General features: G+C 44.1%; 1 protein-coding gene across 1 annotated transcript in view; it reads right to left on the bottom strand.

The window, feature by feature from the left end:
• Positions 1–19,792, bottom strand: part of CFAP47 (cilia and flagella associated protein 47) — a 704,026-nt gene that overhangs the window by 123,854 nt on the left and 560,380 nt on the right. Inside the window, exon 57 of the mRNA XM_065423211.1 lies at positions 16,353–16,448. Coding sequence (XP_065279283.1) covers positions 16,353–16,448 — 96 coding nt within the window. The remainder of the gene's footprint in view (positions 1–16,352; positions 16,449–19,792) is intronic.

The raw sequence follows: 19,792 nt of genomic DNA, 5'->3' as shown, positions 1-19,792 counted from the left end.
GTGTGACTCTGAAGTCTACAATGTCTCCGACTCAGTGTGAAGCAATTGAAACAGCTACAAGTATGGTTGAGAGCTCTTTTTGTTTAAAATATCAGCAAGTTCAATCACTGAGCCCTATGAGAACCGGATGGAATGTTGGAGTCCAAAGGTTCTGTGGCAGTTGGAATGTGACAGTTGATCAGAGAAGGTGGGGGTAACAGGTATGGGGAGGGGGGATAACAGAGCTGGTTGTGCCTCCAGCCAGGGGGCAGCTCTGTGCACAAACTTTAGGGAACATGTACAAATAGCCACATGGCTCACTACAATGTAGAGTATGCAAACAAGAGCCCATATGCAGAGGTGATGCTAGGGAGGGGCAGGAATGGTCACATGCCCCTCCCCAGATGCCCGGGGGGGGCACATTCCAAAGGGGGCGGGGAGTTACAGCTGTACTCAGGTACCTGCCTCAGGTCAGAAGGAGAGTATCTTGCCTGTGCTCTGCGGCTGCTTGCCCTGCCCGGGCTCAGGGGAGGGAGAAAGGGAGGGCTGCTGGGGACACTGGGAATGATTGTGGGGATCATGGGGGGAAACGGGGGGGGGCAGCATAGGCCAGAGCTGGGAGTCTGGTGGAGTGTGGTGGCCACAGCAAGGAAACAGCCATGTGGCCTGGATGAATGGGCTTCTGTTTTTTTTAAAAGATTGAAACAAAGAAGCACTGAGCACCTCTCTGGCTTGTAGGAAAAGAGTGGGGTAGAGTCTGTGTATGTAGTGGTAGCCCAGGGGTGAATGCTTGCTCACTCCATTGCCCTCCCAGAATCCCAGGTCAGAATTAAAATACCCTGGATTTCCTCCCTCACATGCTGAATCCCTTAGGATTAATTATGGTAGGACCACAATTCCCAGGGATTTTCTGTTCATGCCATTGTGTCTGCAGACAAGTGAACTTCACCTTGCTAAGGCCCCTACTATTGGGGTTGACAAGAGCAGCTCAAGGCCATGGGCCAGTTGAGTTCTCTGGGCTGGGGTGTAACTGCTTGAGCTCTCTGGTTGGATGCTCAAGTGGTTTGAACTGGGACTTTCTAACACGCCCAGTGCCCCTTCCTTGTTTCCTTGCCCCTCTTCTGAATGGGCAGGTCTAAACTGCGAGAATAGGCAGTGTTTAAAAACATATTTGCTAACATGCTTGAACGATCATGTTTTTCAATACAATCTATTTCCTAGTCTAGACAGGATGGGTCAATGTCATATCCCCACATTCCATTCTTCCCTCAGATATAGGCTTTAAAGAGGGAAATTGCTCTATTGTATAGTAAGCAGGGCTGTGAGTGTGTTTTCCAGCAATGTGTCTTTTGGTTTTCATAATTCACCCTCTCTCATAGCTTTGAGACAGAAGCAGTTGCAGACTGTAGGCTCCTCTGAGAGCCACAAACCCCTTTCCTGTTTTGCCGGGAGTGTGATTTGTATCTAATGCTGGAAGAGCTGTACAGCATGTTTAGCTGATGGACTCCTTTCACGCTATGCCCTTAGCAGCACATTCTGGGGTGGCACCTCATTTCATATGTAAAGTCTTTTGATTGAAGAAGTTTGGACAGGTCAGGTGGTTTGTTTGCATTAGCACTCTGGTTTCTGTAGATCTACAGCGTATGCACCCTATTCCCATAGTGGCATTTTGGTGGTCTTGCTATGTAACAAGAGAGACACTTCCAGCTCACATTGGAAATACAGAAAGTAGCATTGATGGCAATGTTTTCACTGCAAAGAGTTTGCCAAGAAAGGATAAGGACAAAGTGTTGTTAGCTGCTCTCTCCTACCAGGTGCAAAGTACACAACAGGTGTGCACCAATCCTGAGGGTCACCTTACTGCACCCATCCCTGCAGTGGCTGAGTGTTACATGGATACATACTTCAATATTATTTCTATTACAATACATTAATACCTAATAGGAGCTTATAAATTACAAACTCTGAAAATACTGTATACAGAGTGAGGTGTTAGAAGGTATGCTGTATTATATACGGTGGTGGGTTGGAAGGTATGGCATATTGTGTACAGTGGGGTATTGAAAGATATGGCATATTGTTGCACTTTGAAAGCTAGGGGTATAATTAATCTGTTGTAATTCCACTGACTCCAGATAAATTACACCAGGGGTAAAATTGGCCTACTAGATGTAATTCTTTTTCTGTACTACTGCAAAAATATCTTATGGCTTGCATTGTTCCAGAAATCCTCAGCAAACATACAGTTAGTTATTGTTTGTGCCCTGCACTTTAGTGTAACAAAAACTAATGAAAAGAGGAATTTAAGGCTTAAGCCATAAAGCAAGCAGGTCAAATGTATAATTGAAGTGACTGAGCAACACAATAGATGTCTAAAAGCTGGGCTGTTAAGGAGAACCTGGTGTCTGGTGGAGAGATGCAATACATCTCCTCTGCTCCCAAAGCCAAACAGAAAGTAGCAGGTCAGTGGTGATACAGGCGGTAAACCTGGTCTAAGATGATCACACCATTATCTGTCCCTTGTATTACAGACCTAAGGGACAGCTCTCTGCTTATGCAGCACAGAGTCAACTTGAAACAGCCAAAGGAATCTCCCCAGTGGCAGTGATGGTTCTGCTGCCTTCTGCATCTGCCATCTATTGTGCTGGAACCCACTGTATAGCATAAGGGAAGCAAAGGCTTCTCGGAGGCAAGGAGGAGCCAGCACATTTGAGGGAAGGGGAGGAGGCAGAGCTAGGGTCTGATATACCCAGTTCTCAACTGGCTTAAGGTCCTTGGGGGATCTTTCCACTTGGGCACAGTGGAGAATTAAGCCCAAATCTCTGAAATAGACCAGAGTACTGGATCACTGAAATAAGTGTCTTGGCCTGGTATCCCCATTTATATAGCTATTGTTACAGGAAAACGGTCTCTTAAATTTTTAGCCCATGGCTGGTCTTTTAAAATAAGTTATACAGAAGTAAAGATGGATCAGCGGTCTCTTTGGTTTGATGGGAATATATAGCAGGTCCAGGACATAAAATTCTCATTCACTTTAGCAGGGTTCAAAGCCAGCTAGATAGCAAATAAATGACACATTTTTGTGCACTGTCTGAGCAAGACCTTGATAATTTGCTTCTAAATCCCCATTCTATTGTCCAATTTTCTGGGCGCTCTCCCCAGACAAACTCTGCCTAGCAGTGTACTTCACTATCTGCTTGCATGCGGCGAGACAGTACATTTCTCTTGGCAGCAGGGCCAGCTCCAGGCACCAGGCAACCAAGCACGTGCTTGGGGCGGCACCAGGTAAGGGGCGGCCAATCTTGGGGTGGCGGGGGGCAGTGCGGCACAGCACTCGGCAGAGGGTGTTCGGCGGCGCGGCGCTCGGCGGGGGGTGTTTGGCGGTGCTCCGCACGGGGGGGGGGGGGCTTCAGCAGTGCGGTGCTCCGCGGGGGGCGGAGGTGTTCGGTGGCGCGGCACTCGGCGGGGGTTTCGGCGGCGCGGCACTCCACGGGGGGCGGGGGTGTTCAGCAGCACAGTGCTCGGTGGGGGCCGGGGGGTGTTCGGCGGCGTGGCGCTCGGCGGGGGTTTCAGCGGTGCGGTGCTCCGCGGGGGGTGGGGGTGTTCGGCAGCGCGGCGCTCGGCGGGGGTGAGGGGTGTTCGGCAGCGGGGTGGGGGCTGTTCGGCGGCGCGCCGCTCGGCGGGGTTTCGGCGGCGCGGCACTCCGCGGGGGGCGGAGGTGTTCAGCAGTGCGGCGCTCGGCGGGGGGTGTTCAGTGGCGCTTCGCGCGGGGGGGGGTTCAGCTGCGCGGCGCTTGGCGGGGGGTGTTCGGCGGTGCGGCGCGCAGGGGGGTTCGGCGGCGTGGCAGGGGGGGCGGGGGTGTTCGGCGGCGCGGCGCTCGGCGGGGGGTGTTCGGCGGCGCGGCGCTCGGTGGGAGGGGGTTTCCGGCGGCGCGGCGGTGTTTCGGCGGGGCGGCGCCGGTGGGGGGGGTGTTACGGCGGGGCAGCGCTTTTTTTGCTGCTTGGGGTGGCAAAAAAGTTAGAGCCGGCCCTGCTTGGCAGCCATCTTCCATTGAATTTCTCTAAACCACGAAGTGCAGGTAGAACGACCGTATCTCTGAGCAGCTGCAGGAATTTTTCTGGGAAATGCAAACTTGTTGGAGGGCTAAGCTGCTGCTATTATTCACACTTTTTACCCCAATGGCAACGCTTCCATTCCATGCTGTGTAATGATTGTCTGCTTGCATCTTTGCCATTAGAATCAGGAAAATTCCTTGACACTACCTATGAAATTAATATGCATCTAGTGTGCTAATATAAATCATTTGTTATCTTAGTGCTTGGGAATGTGAATGAGGGATAGGACTTCACTCCAAACAGTGTTTTTTATTAAAATAAAGATGGATTATTTTTCTATCTAAACCTCACTTGGTTTGGCTGTAATTATAAAGCTGTTGGGGTTACATTTATTCACAAGACTGATTCTGGCACTTTATTCTAAGGTAACAGTGAGCACACCAAAGAAGTAAATGACAGGGGGTGTGTGGGGCCCCAGGCCTCCGTGGAGTGGGAGGGGGCTGGCCCCAGGCCTCTGTGGGAGGGGGGCTGGCTTGGGAGGCAGGGGGGAACCACCCCCAAGCACTCACCGGCGGCACGGCTGGGACCGGGTCCCTGCACTTACCACCGCGGGTGAGTGCAGGCCTGGCCCTGCTGCAGTCCTCAGGGGCGGGGCTGTGGCAGAGCAGGGGTGGGAAGAGGCAGGGCTGGGGTGGGGAGCTTGGGGAAGAGGCAGAGCAGGGGCTGGTGCAGCACGTAGCTGCGCAGGGCACCAGGAAATTTGGTGCTCCAAGTTTCCTGGTGCCCTACGCAGCTGCATACTTTGCGTATGGGTAAGGACGGCTCTGGCTGTCAGCTACTAGTGTTAAAAAGAATATGCAATCATATAATTAGAGACAATATCATAATGCATATTCACAGGGATGGCCAAATTAAAATTGCATGGGCATCTTTAAATCTACCATTTTCTATACTTCTGAGTGCTCCACTTAGCAACCTGAATAATGTTCTTTTAACATAGTTGGGGTTTTGTGCGTGTCTGTGTAATATTATGTAATAACATTTTGAATTGTTTCCCCACTTTTATTCCTGAAAATATGGTCTTGACAAAGGGTAAATTGTTAACAAGTAGTTCAAAATGATGGTATATCAGACAGTAATATAGAAAACAGATCTATGTTCAATACATGACCCTATTCAAGTTAAAAGTTTTTGCAATGAAGCTATTTATGCCTCCAGATTAGCCTGTGATAATTGCATACATGAACTAAAAGTAAAGCCAAAGATCTCTATGATATGGGAAAAAGAAATCCCAGGTCGGCTCTACAACTACTACTCAGGTCCTTCACTAACACAGAAAGCACCACATAGGAGCACCATATCAGTGGGCAAGGAGTGGCATCTATGTGAACAAAAGCATCGCAAAGAACTCTAATTACTGTAAGGCTAGGTCCACACTACGGGGGGGGGGGGGGGGTGTCGACCTAAGATACGCAACTTCAGCTACGTGAATAGCGTAGCTGAAGTTGCGTATTTTAGGTCGACTTACCTGGCTGTGAGGACGGCGGTGAGTCAACCGCTGCCGCTCTGCCGTCGACTCCGCTTCCGCCTCTTGCCGCGGTGGATTTCCGGAGTCGACAGTAGAGCGATCAGGGATCGATTTTATCGCGTCTTCACTAGACACGATAAGTCGATCCCCAATAGATCGATTGCTACCCACCGATCCGGCGGGTAGTGAAGACGTGCCCTTAGGTAAGTAACCTCTCTTTCTTCTTCAAGCATTTGTCCACACAGGTCCTACTGTAGGTGAGTGACTAGCAGCTACCCCTCAAGGAGGTGGGTGATTGAGTTCCTTCCTAATTAATGACTGCAGAACACTATTACTGTAGAAGAAAAAGGGACTCTTCTTCTGGAAACAAGGCCTTTTCCTAGAAAACTCAAGAGCTCTTCGTTGGTACTGATATAAGGAAGATGGAGGCCCCTGTCTGGAAAATTATTTGTATCAGTTTGTTGTCCTCTTTTGTGACGGTGTATAGAGACCCAGAGGCTGAAGCATCACTGACAGGTCTTCAGAGACTGAGGCACTTTATCAGTTCTGGAATTTCATATGTCATGGCCTTCAAAAGGCAGGTCTTCAATAGTTTCCTGAACCTCTTTTGGGATACCTGATGACTGCAACATGATGTTCGTCTCATAATCACCACAGTGGGCATAGACCTGGCTGCAGTGTGAGAGGCAACCAATGAGAATTGCAGAGCTATCTTCACCACTAACTGGCCTTTTGAAGCCACCGCTCTCAGTCAGTCTCTTGTCTGTTAAGGAAGTCTCTCAGGGTATGTCTACACTGAAAGTAGATATCCGCAGCTGGACCATGACAGCTGACTTGGGTTCATGGAGCTTGGGCTCAGGGGCTATTGAACTGCGGTGTAGACTTTGGGCTCAGGCTGCAGCCCAAGCTCTGGGACCTTCCCACCTCGCAGGGTCCTAGAGCCTAGGCTTCAGCCTGAGTCTGAATGTCTACACCACAATTAAATAGCCCCTTAGACTGAACCCCACGATCCTGAATTGGGGTTTTAATTACAGTGTAGACATACCCTCAGACAGTTGTAAAACCTTGTCCCATAGCATAAATACTTGAGACATCACAGACAGAATAGTGTGGCATTTGAAATAGCCTTCAATAAGGCTCAAATACCCTGCTGGGCTTCTTTGGCTTGGCTCCTTTTTGACTAGGAGAAAAAATGGTTGTACACTCTGAAGAATTGCCCACTTGTGGGGCAAAAATTAAATGGCACTCACTCACATAGATTGTGTAGATCTTCAAAATATGATTCCTGTTCTCTTTTCTTATAGAATTTGATCAGCATTAAAATAGTTAACAATGTGGATATTTAAATCATCATCACTAGACATCTGAGTTAACACCTTACTGAGATGAGCAGAGGCATTTCAAACCTCAGTGCTATTTCTTAGCACTGAGAGGTCTTAGGTAAACATCACTGCATCAGTTACACTCAGTTCATATTTTGAAGCTTTTTTCACACCTTTAAGGGATATAGATGTTGGGTGAGCTTCTGTATTGTGCCACAGAGGGAAGGATGACTGTAGTGGTGTGGGAAGGGAGGGACACAGAAGCCCATTTGTGGTTCACTACTTTGTCAGAAACTCTTGTCAGGCGTGACATATTCATTACACCTCACACATTGGTGTCATGATATTTATTTAAAAGGTGATATAATATATCATTTTAAATCTAACACCATACTGGTCATTAATGTCACTGTAAAATGTTTGTAACACCTCGGTAGATGAAAATTATAGCTACTCTCTGATATTATGTCCTGGAGACTGTAGACAGACAAAGGTGACAAAACAGGATTCTTCTATATAAAGGGGAGAGAGGAAAGAAAATATGGAGGCAGATCACCTGCCCAGGAAATAGGGTTCTGACCTCCTGCCTCCAGGTCAGCTAGCAGCTAACCTTCCTGCAGCTTTGTAAGGGGGGAGGGCAGTGTGACCCTAAGTGCATCCCAATGCCAGAGGGCAAGGGGTTCATTCGTATCAGGTAATGAGTTTCATCTGGCCTGACCAATTCAGCGTACTCGCTATGGTTAAAATTCGTATATAAAAGGTATGTAAGATATTGGAAAACTAACACTCTGATCATTAATGTTCTTGTATGATATATGCGCAGGGTGTGTACAAAATATTATGAATATGTGCTAGAATTATATTCTTAAAATGTGTTTGGCAAATAATGCATAAGCACAGTCTGCCTCGAAGGACTGTATATTTGAGCCCCGTCTTCAGGCACAGACAGTGAAGGTCTATTTTTACATATTAGGTAAAGAAACATTATTAAGCCAACAAGTGGGGGAGGAGACAGCGTGGCATGTGTCCCAGCAGGTGAAAAAAGCTTTTATTTATCGAAGCTTTTACTTTCCACAGAATATGTTGCAAAAGTTTACTCATCTATAAAGACAAGAGGGGCTGAACCTCAAGTGATAAGCAATTGAATCAATTGACTGTATGTCAATATTACTGTATTACAAAAGTGTATAGAGTGAAGTCTTTTCAGAAAACTAATGCCACGCTGATGATTAACATTTATGTATTAACACCATATGAGGAAATATGGATACTTCATGATACCATGCTTTAAAGTCTGGCCAAAAAGGGAGAAACCGGTTTCCTCCTAGACAGGAGAGAAGGCAGGTATTTATTTACCTGTCTCATATGTAAGTTAAGCATTATGGAATCAAAAGGATGGAAGCCCCATTTATATACAGGGGGAAGGGAAGGCCACAGGAAGAGAAAAACAGGTGGAGGTCATCCTGCCTCTTGAAACAAAGTAGTTGAACTTCTGAAGATATAAGCAGAGACAGAAGCCATCTGTGGCATCCATCACTAGATGGACACAAGGGAACAGAGCTTTTACAAGCTGAGAAAGTTGGGTCCTTCTACCAAGGGAGGAGCTGAAGTCTCTGGAAAATGAATATAGGTGAGAAACCCACTTACACAATGATTTTTCACCCAGGCAGATAAGAGAAGCCCAGCATTTTGTACTTCGGTGGAAGGTCCTGACCAAGGGAAAATCAGACATGCTGGGAAGAAAAATGACTGGTGAAAGAAACCATCTTGAACAAAGCCTATACCTTGCTAGATTTATTTTAGACCTTTTACATGTGTGTTTTCACTTTCATTTGCTTGTAACCATTTCTAACTTTTTATTTCTTTTACTTGGCATCACTTCAGATATGGCCTCTTAATATTTTTTTTATTTTTACTATAAACCAAATCAGAGCCTTGTTTGCAGGGAAGGGTAGATTTACCCAGTTAAATTAATAAGCTCTAATGTACTTTTGTCTCTTTACAGGAACAAACAGATCTTAATATTTCTCTGAACTATCCAGAAGAGGGATATGGCAGAACACATGGTTTTGGAAAAATCTGGGACTTGGAATGTGTTGGGGTCACCTTGCTGGTTGTTACCGAGGCTGGTGGAAGCCAGAGTGGGGCTGTAGACAGGCTGCTGGGCCAGAGGTGCTGATTCATGGCTGTCTAGCACACAGACACTCAGGGTGTGACCTGCATGCTGTAATACTGACTATGAGCATCCTAGGCAGAGAGCTCCAGTAGCAAAGCATTGTAAAGCCCCCAAGGTTACAGGGTAAGAGGTGACATAACCCCTCTCTGGTCTGGCTTTCACCCCAGACCCTGTGACAAATGGCTTTAAGCTACATTTGTGCCCTTCCTATCCTGGGCTGCTCCAAGGTCAGTAGAGGCCCCCAGCATATCTTTAGCCTTGGCGGCCTGTCTAATTTACAGCAGCCTTGTGGGCTGCACTGAGGCCATAGCACTGCACGGAACCTCCTCAGCACTGCATGCTCTGGCTCTGCTCCCTCATGTCAAGGCTTGTGAAGAAGTCCTCAGAGGACAGTCTTATGGCTGTCCCCTGCAATGCCTGCGCTAGGGGAGTCCTCTCCTAGCTGGGATAAGGGCTTTTAGGGCTGCTTTATACCACTCAGGCCCCTTTACCTAGTGTAAAAGGTCTGGATCAGGGGAGAAGATCTCACCCTTTACTAAAAAAAAATAATCAAAGCTTAAATTCTGGAACACAAAGTGGCAGCATGAGTGGAGGTCAGAGTACGCTATATTCTTGTATGCCATTTAGGGCTCGAAGTGATACGATTAGGAGACCTTCTGGGGGCCCATTTAAGACAAACCTTAAAGTTTTTCTAGTTTAATTCAATATTTGAGCCACTCTATTGTACAAAAATGTTTGTTTTGGGCAAGAATCTTTAAATTAGTTACTGTACGCCTACCGTATAGAGATTTGACCTTTGCTTAACTTTTGTGCTTGTATTTGCTACAGCATTCTTAATCTCATTGTAATAGGTTACACTTTCTTTGCCTATAAAAAAATCAATAAAATGTTTTATTTAAAAAAAAGCTTCAGAACAACTCAATGCAAAAAAAAAATCAACATTAATTCAAAACAATAGTTGAGAAATCAAGCCCTCAGAAGTCATTTAGTGCAATGTTAAAGTTGAAAGCTCAATTTCAATACTGCCTCCGGTACCTATGCCTTAAAATATGGTGTGTGTGTCTCTCTCCCCTCCCAATTAGTGATATAATCACATATAAGATTCAATTAACAGCTACTGCTCACCTAAAACCAGAAAATAAACCAGAAATTAAATAAAAATCTAACATATAGCCACACTTAAAACAAGGGCTGGATCTTATTGTGGCCCTCCATCTCCAAAGTCTTGCAAAGAAGTTTCACCTTCTTTTCTATTTTTGTAGTGCTGGGGTAATTTTCAAATATAGCTAAGTGACTTTGGTGCTTAAGTACAATTTTGAAAAGGGAAAATTGACTTTCAATAAGACTTAGCAGCCTAGATACACAAGTCATATTTGAAAATGGGATTTTGGTTGCAAAGTTATTGGGGTGCTTTTGAAAATTTTACCTTTGGACTCCGTAAATAAAGTTTGTCTTTGTATTTCCCCCTAAATCATGGAGAATGTTATTTTAAACAGCTATAGTAAAATATTAAAGTAGATGGAAGTGTCCAATATGGCTCCCTCCAAACTGTTCTACTCAAAACTCAATGAGGGCTCCAGACATAAAACTTTTAGGCCTGGAGTATTTAAAATACATAAAATGAGGCTCCATGAAAATGGAAAGAAATGCAACAATGTAGATATAGCTTTGGAGACTGCATGTAAATTCTGTTCCAATTGTCCTTCCATCTAAAAATATTGTATAAAAATTTGATGTTTTGATATTGGGGATATTTTCTGGATTTTTTGGCTATATCCAAAGAATGAGTGTGCAGATAATTTGCCATGGCAAATTTTGGTCTAGATATAGAGCTCTGATTCATTATAGGGCAAAACCGCCCTATTTCAACTGAGTTTTGGTGATTAAAATATCACTAAATAAGGAACAGGGTATTTCTACCTATGCAAGGACATGCTCCGAGTTAGTCTGTCCAACCACAGCAGTTATTAAATGGATCATCATCAGCAGGTTATTCTAATTTACGATTAATGGTCTTTTCAGTTTCTAGCCCTATTGAAATCAGGAAATCTAATTACTTATCAAGAGCCAAAACATACTGAAATAACTGAATATTTGGTTTCTCTGTGTTAGAAACTAGAGAAAGGAGACTAAGTTATGTGAAATAATAGCCTCCTCCGAGGAGTATTTGTATAGTTTAATTGCTCTGCAGTACTGTACCTGTGGTGGTTAGTAAGAAATCATGAGACAGTGATGAAACCTACTGCATGGCCTAACTTCAATCTGTGAGGCAATTATATCTATTTCCCATGATAAATTCACATGAGAAGTTTTATATGGATTTGCATGGGACTGTGAGAAGGGTGACTTTTCTGATGTCTTCCCTCCTCTATTTGTATCTTGAATCCTGTTTCTCTCTTTCTTTTTGTGGTAACAGAAGAATGCTCTCAGGTAAAACAGCATATTTTCCTAATAAAGTCAGTGTAAAGTTCTGTTCTCAGAATTGAAGGGCCTGACTTTTAAAGGTGCCTCAACCAATGCTTCTTGTTTGTGCTTGCAGTTTTGGATGTGTAAATGATGTCTCTGATTTGCAAACAGATATATAGATGTCTATATTATATAATCTGTGTGTACAAAGTTAAAGGCACAGGAAGGGGAAGAGGGGGCAATTTTCAAAATCTGTCCTAACTGATTGAATTCTGGAGATTTTAAGATATATCTGTAAAAAACAAAACAAAAAACAAAAAGGTTAAACCTAGAGTCAAAGAGGAGGAGGAGGAAAAGAGCAAGCTACAAGTCAAAGAAAAGAAGAAAATCAAGATCCAGAGAAGAAAGGAGCATGGTGTGGGCTCTGCTTTAACGCCCACTGAAGTCAACTGGAGGTTTTCCATTGAATTGATTTCATTAGCCACTGCATCGGAGTCTATATTATTAAGTGAGCCAAGTGAATATGAGACAATAAAACTTTTGACCTCTGCCCTCTACATACTACATGCCCACACATCATCTGTCCCTAAGTGCAAAGGGGAAGGAAGATAGAGCCTCCTCATAAAAAAAATGACTCCTACCCAGAAGCAAGGCTTCCATCTCCCTTAGTTGTGAATGAGGCAAGCAGCACAACATGCATCCACTCACCAATATTCTGTTTACCACCTACCTATTGGCAGACACCAAGCTAGCGGGATTCTCAAAGCAAAAGATGTACAGCTGTGCATCATCAATACATTTATGAAACAACAGACTGGATAGTGGGCAGTATGATTGACTAGGATTGGTTTTCTGCTTTAGTATTTCCTTAAACCGATTGCTTGGTCAAGTTTACTACATACTTTATGGATAAGATTGAACTGGACAGTTCCACATGGTGTCTATAGTAAAGAACAAAAAACATCCCATGACATCAGTCACAGCTTTTCTGTATGTCTGCATAAAATCTTTGCATAGGAAATGATCAGACTCTGAGTGAGTCCTCGCCATCTTCTCTGTGATCTATTCCCTTGCTGCCGCATCTCCAGAAATGTTATTGAAACATGGAGACACAAGGTGGGTGATATAACATCTTTTATTGGACCAACTTATATAAAAGATATTACCTCACCCATCTTGTCTCTCTAATATCCAGGGACCAACATGGCTACAACAACACTGCATTGAACCAGAGATTAATGGAATGCTAAACTGTATTATACTATTCAGCCACTAGGTGGCACTGTATGGAAAAGACCTTATTTAAAGATAACTTTAACCACACCTGGGAGAGCATTAAAGGATTTTAGGATGAACACATCTGGTGTGTATAAACAAGCTCTGTAGCCAGTCCATACCTGGTACAGAAGTATATGACAGAGACCTCCAAGCAGAGGAAAATAAATAAAATAAGAGAACATCAACTTGCAACCTCCTTCCCAATAGAAGGGGAAGCAAAATACATGTTAAGAAATACCCCAATCTGTGACAAAATTTGGAGGAAACTGAGTGGTTAATCTCACATTTCCTTTTTCCATAGGACCCCCTGTGGCTATTTCCAGGGGAAGTTGATACAGGCTTTAGTTTGTATTTCTCCAAAGGCTAATTTGTTTGGTTTAATTCCATATAGAGCAGGGGAGGGCAAACTATGGCCCGCAGGCTGGATCCGGTCCATCAAGGCTTTCAATGCGGCTCACAGGATTGCCAGCCCCGTGGTGCAGCGGGGGCTAAGGCAGGCTCTCTGCCTGCCCTGGCCCCACACCGCTCCTGGAAACCGCTGGCACCATGTCCCTGCGGCCCCTGGAGGGGTGGGTGGGAGTCAGAGTGCTCCATGCGCTGCCCTCGCCTGCAGGCATCACCCCCCCCCACACACACACAGTGCCCAATGGCTGGGAACGGGGAACCGCGGCCAATAGGAGCTTCGGGGGTGGTACTCACAGGCGAGGGCAGCCCGCGGTGGAGCTGCCTGCCCCACCCCAGTCCCAGGAGCCACTGCTGGACATGCTCACCACTTCCGGGAGCGGCGCGGGGTCAGGGCAGGCAGGGAGCCTGCCTTAGCCCCACTGTGCGCTGCTGCCACCCCGGAGCTGCTCGAGGTAAGCGGCGCCAGGCCAGAGCCCACACCCCGAACCCCTCCTCCCTGCCCTGAGACCCCTAACTCCTTGTCTTGCGCCCCCTGCTGCACCCCTCCTGCATCTCAACCCCCTGCCCTGAGCCCCCTGCCACAACCCTGCACCCCCTGTCCTGAGCCTCCTCCTGCATCCCGCACCTCTCCTACCCCCTAACCTCTTGCCCCAGTTCTACATTCATGGCCCTGCATACAATTACCCCACCCAGATGTGGACCTTGGGCCAAAAAGTTTGCCCACCCCTGATATAGAGTATTTATGTGAATGTGTATGGTTATATACTGATAGAGATAGACGCACACACATATACAACTGTATGAAACACCACCCAGAGCAAAGGTTTAAGATTCATAATCTAATAAAATGCCTTGTACAACTTGAAATTGAAAAGCATAATTTACAACGTGACCTACACAAAGACCCTGTTTTGAAAAAAGCATTTAAATGTCTTGAATAAATACAGAAATCTTTCCATCATTTCTGGGATGAGGGATAGATGATTGTTTTTATATTAACATTGGAGCAAAAGATGACAGTATCACGTTATGAAAGACCTGCAATTATTACTGAAATCCCCTAAATTATGAATTCATCCTGAACTAACCACAAGATTGCTCTGTATTGCTGTATAACTTCAGGAAACAAGTTGCTATTAATGTACAACTCGTATATAAATGTTTGTAAAATTTACAAAAGTAAAGGTAATAAATTACTTTCAGATCCTATATCAGTTAGACGGCATAAGTATAAATTAAAACATTGCACATAAAGACTTAAAAGTAAATATTTCAGTTATTTCCTGGCAAGTCTTAAGTTCTGGCTTCCAGATTTCTCTGAAATAGTTGAAAATATCAAACACAGTAGGAAAATATAGAAAACGATAGCTTTCAATGGACAAAGTGCCTTGGGGAAAAAGAAGGGATGAAAGAAGATACATGCTTAAATACAACTGAATGATTGTAAAAGCTATTTCTTGCTTTCTTTACTGTTACATGAACTAAAATAAGGGGAACTTTCAATTGTTAAATTATTTTACTTCGGGAAATTCTTTTCTCCTGCTTTCTCCTTAACTGATCCCTTTAAACTGATAATTTATCAAAAACAAGGCCAGTCTTAAGGGAAAATAGGACCCTGGGCAAACTTGTATTTTGGCACCCCTGGCCCCCATGGGCATGGTGCCGCCCCCCATTACCCTTGGCCCCCATGGGTGCCCCCCATTTGCCCCTGTGAGCTCCCCACCTCCCCTTTGCCCCAACCCCTACACTGTGCCTCCTTCGCCCCAAACCCTGCACTCCCCCTCCTGCGCCCATTTGGGTTAAACTGACCTTGATGTAGAGCAGCTGTCATTGCTGCTCCCTCCCTCCCTTGAATTCTGCTCCTCTGCGCACCCCTAGAGGGCTGTGGGGGCGGGCGGGGGGAGGGGGAAGGAGTGATGTCAGGGCTGCCTGCATCCAGGTGACTTTCCCCACCTGGGCTGCATAAAGGGGAGGACAGGAGAGCAGCAGCCCTGGTGGGGAACTTAGTGTTGCTCCTCACTCCCCCCCTCACAGCCCCTAGGGAGAAGTGGAGGAACGTTGGCGGGGGGGCAGCAGTATCTGTGCGTCACCGCTCCCCCTCCCCTTTTTCCTCTGACAGGAGGAAGCAGGGAGAAATCTGGGTGCCCCCCAATGTGGCGCTCTTCTGCCAGCCAGGAAAAGGTTCTGACTACACCAGCAGTGTGCACCTCTGCGCTGCCACATGGTGCCCACTTGACCATGGCACGCTTGGGCAGTCACCTGGGTGGCCCACCCCTAAGGCCGGCCCTGTCTAAAAAGGGCCTTTTTCATTGAAATTTCTTCTTCTTCTCCCTTACGCTGTATTAGGGAAACCATGTGTTGTTGCAAGAGAAATACATTAAACTAATAACTTTTCATGTACATGAAGAAGGAACTGCTTTTTAGATATACAGATCTGTATTTATTCCACACACATATTATGTTACTAATTTGGGAATCTAAACAGGTTGTTTGGGGTCAGTTTTTGTTTCTTTTATTTTTCATTTTTAAAAAAATCCCTTCAGTTTACATTTTAATAGGAGATCTACCAGCTAGATGCTTTTTCCACCTACTAGGTCACATATCTTTGTATAATGCTATTACTAATCTTCACAGACATAAAATGAACCTTGTCCATTTGGCTCAATATAGGATAGCTTGGTTTACCTTAAATGAATTTATCCTCCGCCATTAAAAGCACTTGCTTCATGTAAACGATGACACTATTTTGCAAGGGGTCTTACACTCATTTTTTTGGTTAGTTAGCCACATTCTAGAAAAAAATGCAGTGACCTCTTGTTTCTTTTACATATCAATAACAACATTTGTAGCCTTCCTTCCTAAAATAGGATAATCAAATGTCATGCTTCATGGTGTAATACGATTATTACAGGGAAAGGAAGGAATGTCTATTTCTACCACATAGAGCACTGCACAATTGGCAAGCCCCAGTTTCGGGAATGGGTGTAATTCTTTCCTATGAAGTATAAGGTGTTGGTCACTGGCTCACTGATTTAGGACGAATTCCTTGTCCCAGTGAAGTCAAACTCAATATATCATAGTGCAAACTTCTCAAACTTTTAAAATTATGTTTATATACACAATGTAACTTCATATATATTTCAAGGTCTATAAAAGATGACACCTTGTAGAACCACGTAGCATATAAACAGGAAGCCACATACCTTGCGTCTGCTTCAATGGAAGATAGAAAGCAAACTCCTTACTGCTGGAGCGATGCAGGACAGATGCACTGAGAGGACATATGATCTGTTCCTGATCTAATGGGGAAAAAAGGGAGAAAAAAATTCTTACACTTCAATGTCACATTCAAGGAGTGAAATTCACTGGAATTTGAAATGTGATCAAATGAGTTCTCTAATGAAAGAGCTTCACAAATTAATGTGCTTCAAAGTGTACTTTGAAACAGGAGGTGACATTTTTGAAGGGTCTCCCAGTGTTTTAATCACTTTCATTAATATGCTGAATGTAATTGTAGATTTAAACAAGGAAATCCTGTTAAATATCTTTACAATAAGAGAGACGAGGTAATATTTTTTATTGGACCAACTACAGAAGTTGGTCCAATTGAAGATATTACCTCACCCATCTTGTCTCTCTAATATTCTGTGACCAATATGGCTACAACAACGCTGCATTTACAAGAAGATACATATTACCATTTTTTTAAATCAAAGTTTAAAAGTGAAAATCTTCTCAGTTAGAAAGGTACTCAATGCACAAAAGAAATTGCCTACGATCCAAACATTAATTTACTACTCATATGACTCACAATATCACACTCCTTATTGTATGCTACCATATTCTGGATATAAATATTTGAAGACCAAGGCAAGTAGGTGGATAAAGAAACAAAACAGCTGATAGTATAAAACATGTAAGCCCTGACAACAGCAAGTGAGTTGGAGCTAGCAAAACTGCAACATGAGGAAGAGATGCTGCAGCGGTTAGATAATGAGAAGATGCTGTTGCTGTGACAACAAGAAGTAACTGGATCAATTATACAGGCTCTGATCAGTTACTAGTCCATAAAGATCCTGCATATTTAAATCATTGTTAGTATTTTCAGATGCAGTGACATATTTCTATTTTACATTTAATCCTGAAAACATTTATACCCAGGCAGGGTAGCTGGACAATTTACGGGTATGTAACTAATAGAATCAACCCACCTGACCAGGAAGGCCTGTGGTGCATTTACAGGCATGGACATGGTGCACAGTCATGATCTGATTTAGGTAGCTAAATTACTGAGAGAGAGGGCATTTTGGATAAATCGACAATCATATTGTAGGTAGTGCAGCCTAATGGCTAGAACTGGACTGGGATTCAGGGGACCTGCATTCTCATCCCAGCTCTGCTACTGGCCTGCTGAGTGACCTTAGGCAAATCACTTCCCCGCTCTGTGCCTCAGTTTCCTAACGTGGATAATGATGCTTACCTCCTTTGTAATGTACTTTGGGAGCTACAGATGAAGAGTGCTATATAAGAGCTAGGTGTTATTATTGTTAAAACTATTTCTGAGGCATGCACTGAAGACTTGTAAGTCTAATCATGTGCCCGGGGTCTGAGGCTACGTCTTCACTACAGGGGGGGGGTCGATTTAAGATACGCAAATTCAGCTACGGGAATAGCGTAGCTGAATTCGACGTATCGCAGCCGACTTACCCCGCTGTAGGGACGGTGGCAAAATCGACCTCTGCGGCTTCCTGTCGATGGCGCTTACTCCCACCTTCGCTGGTGGAGTAAGACCGTCGATTCGGGGATCGATTGTCGCGTCCTGACGGGACGCAATAAATCGATCCCCGAGAGGTCGATTTCTACCCGCCGATTCAGGCGGGTAGTGTAGACCTAGCCTGAGCCTCTGCAGGAAGACATAGCATCAGCAAATCGGTACCTAGCTAACAGAGGTGATACTTAAAAGGAAGAAGCAGGAAAAGACGGGGGGGAGTTAATTCTAAGAACCTGAGCTAAATGGATTGATTGTGTTCAGTGAATGTGACGTGTGTGGACACAGACATTGAGAATGATGAAATGACCTAACAAGGACAAGACGATGTTATACAGCCACTGTCTTAAGTTACCTTGAAGGTTACTCTGGAGTGTGATGTGGTCACTGTGGAATCAGAAGCCAAGCCTGAGCACTATTATTACTTAATTAAAAACCAAAAGCTATGTGACTTACTCTACAATCTGAATTAATTTTATTTATTTTTTATATTACCATATGACCCAAAATGTGCTAGGCACTGTGCAAACACAGAGGAAGAAGCAGTTCCCACCTCAAAGAGCTAAGTTTGCAGAGACACAAAATAGACAAAGGGTGGGGGACAGGGAAACATGATACAAGCAAAGTGATCTGGGGGGCGGGGGGACAGGAATACATTTTATTAGCTACTGAATTTTTCTTGTTTTTTTTAAGTGTAAATATACTGTTTTTGTGGACAATACTATATTACTGAGTTTTCAAAACTAATTCTAAGTACTCAGATTAAGGAGGGAGAGAGAAACTGACAGCCATTTAGAAAGAGATCCAAGAAAAATGGACATGAAGGAAGGTCACTGCAGTGTCTGGCAAAGATGTCCAATTTCACTAATTTAAATAAGACTAAGTGAGTGTAGTGAGGATTACTTGAGGGAAGGAGACCTAGCTTTTGAGAGTGTGTCCATGGACTAGAAAAGAGTGGCAAAGAATCGTAGTCACCTCCACTCCCATGTAAACAGGAAAAGGAGTCAAGAGGTGAAATGAAGTGATATTTTTAATGTAAACAAACAATTCTTTACATCAGATTTCCTCTATGAGTTCAGTATTTAGTTCAGTTAAATAAATGAATAAAGGGGGCACGTAAGTAATAAGAGAGCAGTCTGAAAACATGTCTAAAACAAGTGGCAATTTCTGCATGGAAATGAGATGACTGAGCTACTGTGTGTACAATTCTATCTTGAAAATACTATTAGCTTTAGTAATCCACAGTATGAGCCAGTATTTTAATGTCACTGTGAACAAGCCCTAGCTAAATGCCATCTCAAATATTGGTACAGGAGATCAGTTTTGCTTAAGATAAATATACAAGTAGATAATGCTAGATCCCAAAGATGAACCAATTACCATCCTCAGATGATTATTAACTAGCACTGAGACTTGAATCTTTTATTTGAGCACAGATCTTTAGTCATTTGGGTAGATTGCTTGTAAACACTACAGTAGAACCTCAGAGTTACAAACAACTCGGGAATCGAGGTTGTAACTCTGAAATGTTCGGAACTCTGAACAAAACGTTATGATTGTTCTTTCAAAAGTTTACAACTTAATACAGCTTTAAAACTTTACTATGCAGAAGAAAAATACTGCTTTCCCTTTATTTTTTAGTAGTTTACATTTAACATTACTGTACTGTATTTGCTTTTTTTCCCCCTCTGCTGCTGCCTGATTGTGTACTTCCAGTTCCAAATGAGGTGTGTGGTTGACTGGTCAGTTTGTAACTCTTGTGTTCATAACTCTGAAGTTCTACTGTAGTTATTTTTTTCCTGAAACTTGGAAATATTTTACCCATGAAGTTCAGTGGTTTCAGTGTCAGAGAAGATGTTCCCAGATGTTGCTTCA

The sequence above is a fragment of the Emys orbicularis genome, chromosome 1, assembly GCF_028017835.1.
Source record: "Emys orbicularis isolate rEmyOrb1 chromosome 1, rEmyOrb1.hap1, whole genome shotgun sequence".
Lineage (NCBI taxonomy): Eukaryota > Metazoa > Chordata > Testudines > Emydidae > Emys > Emys orbicularis.
This window is presented reverse-complemented; position numbering and strand designations above follow the sequence as displayed.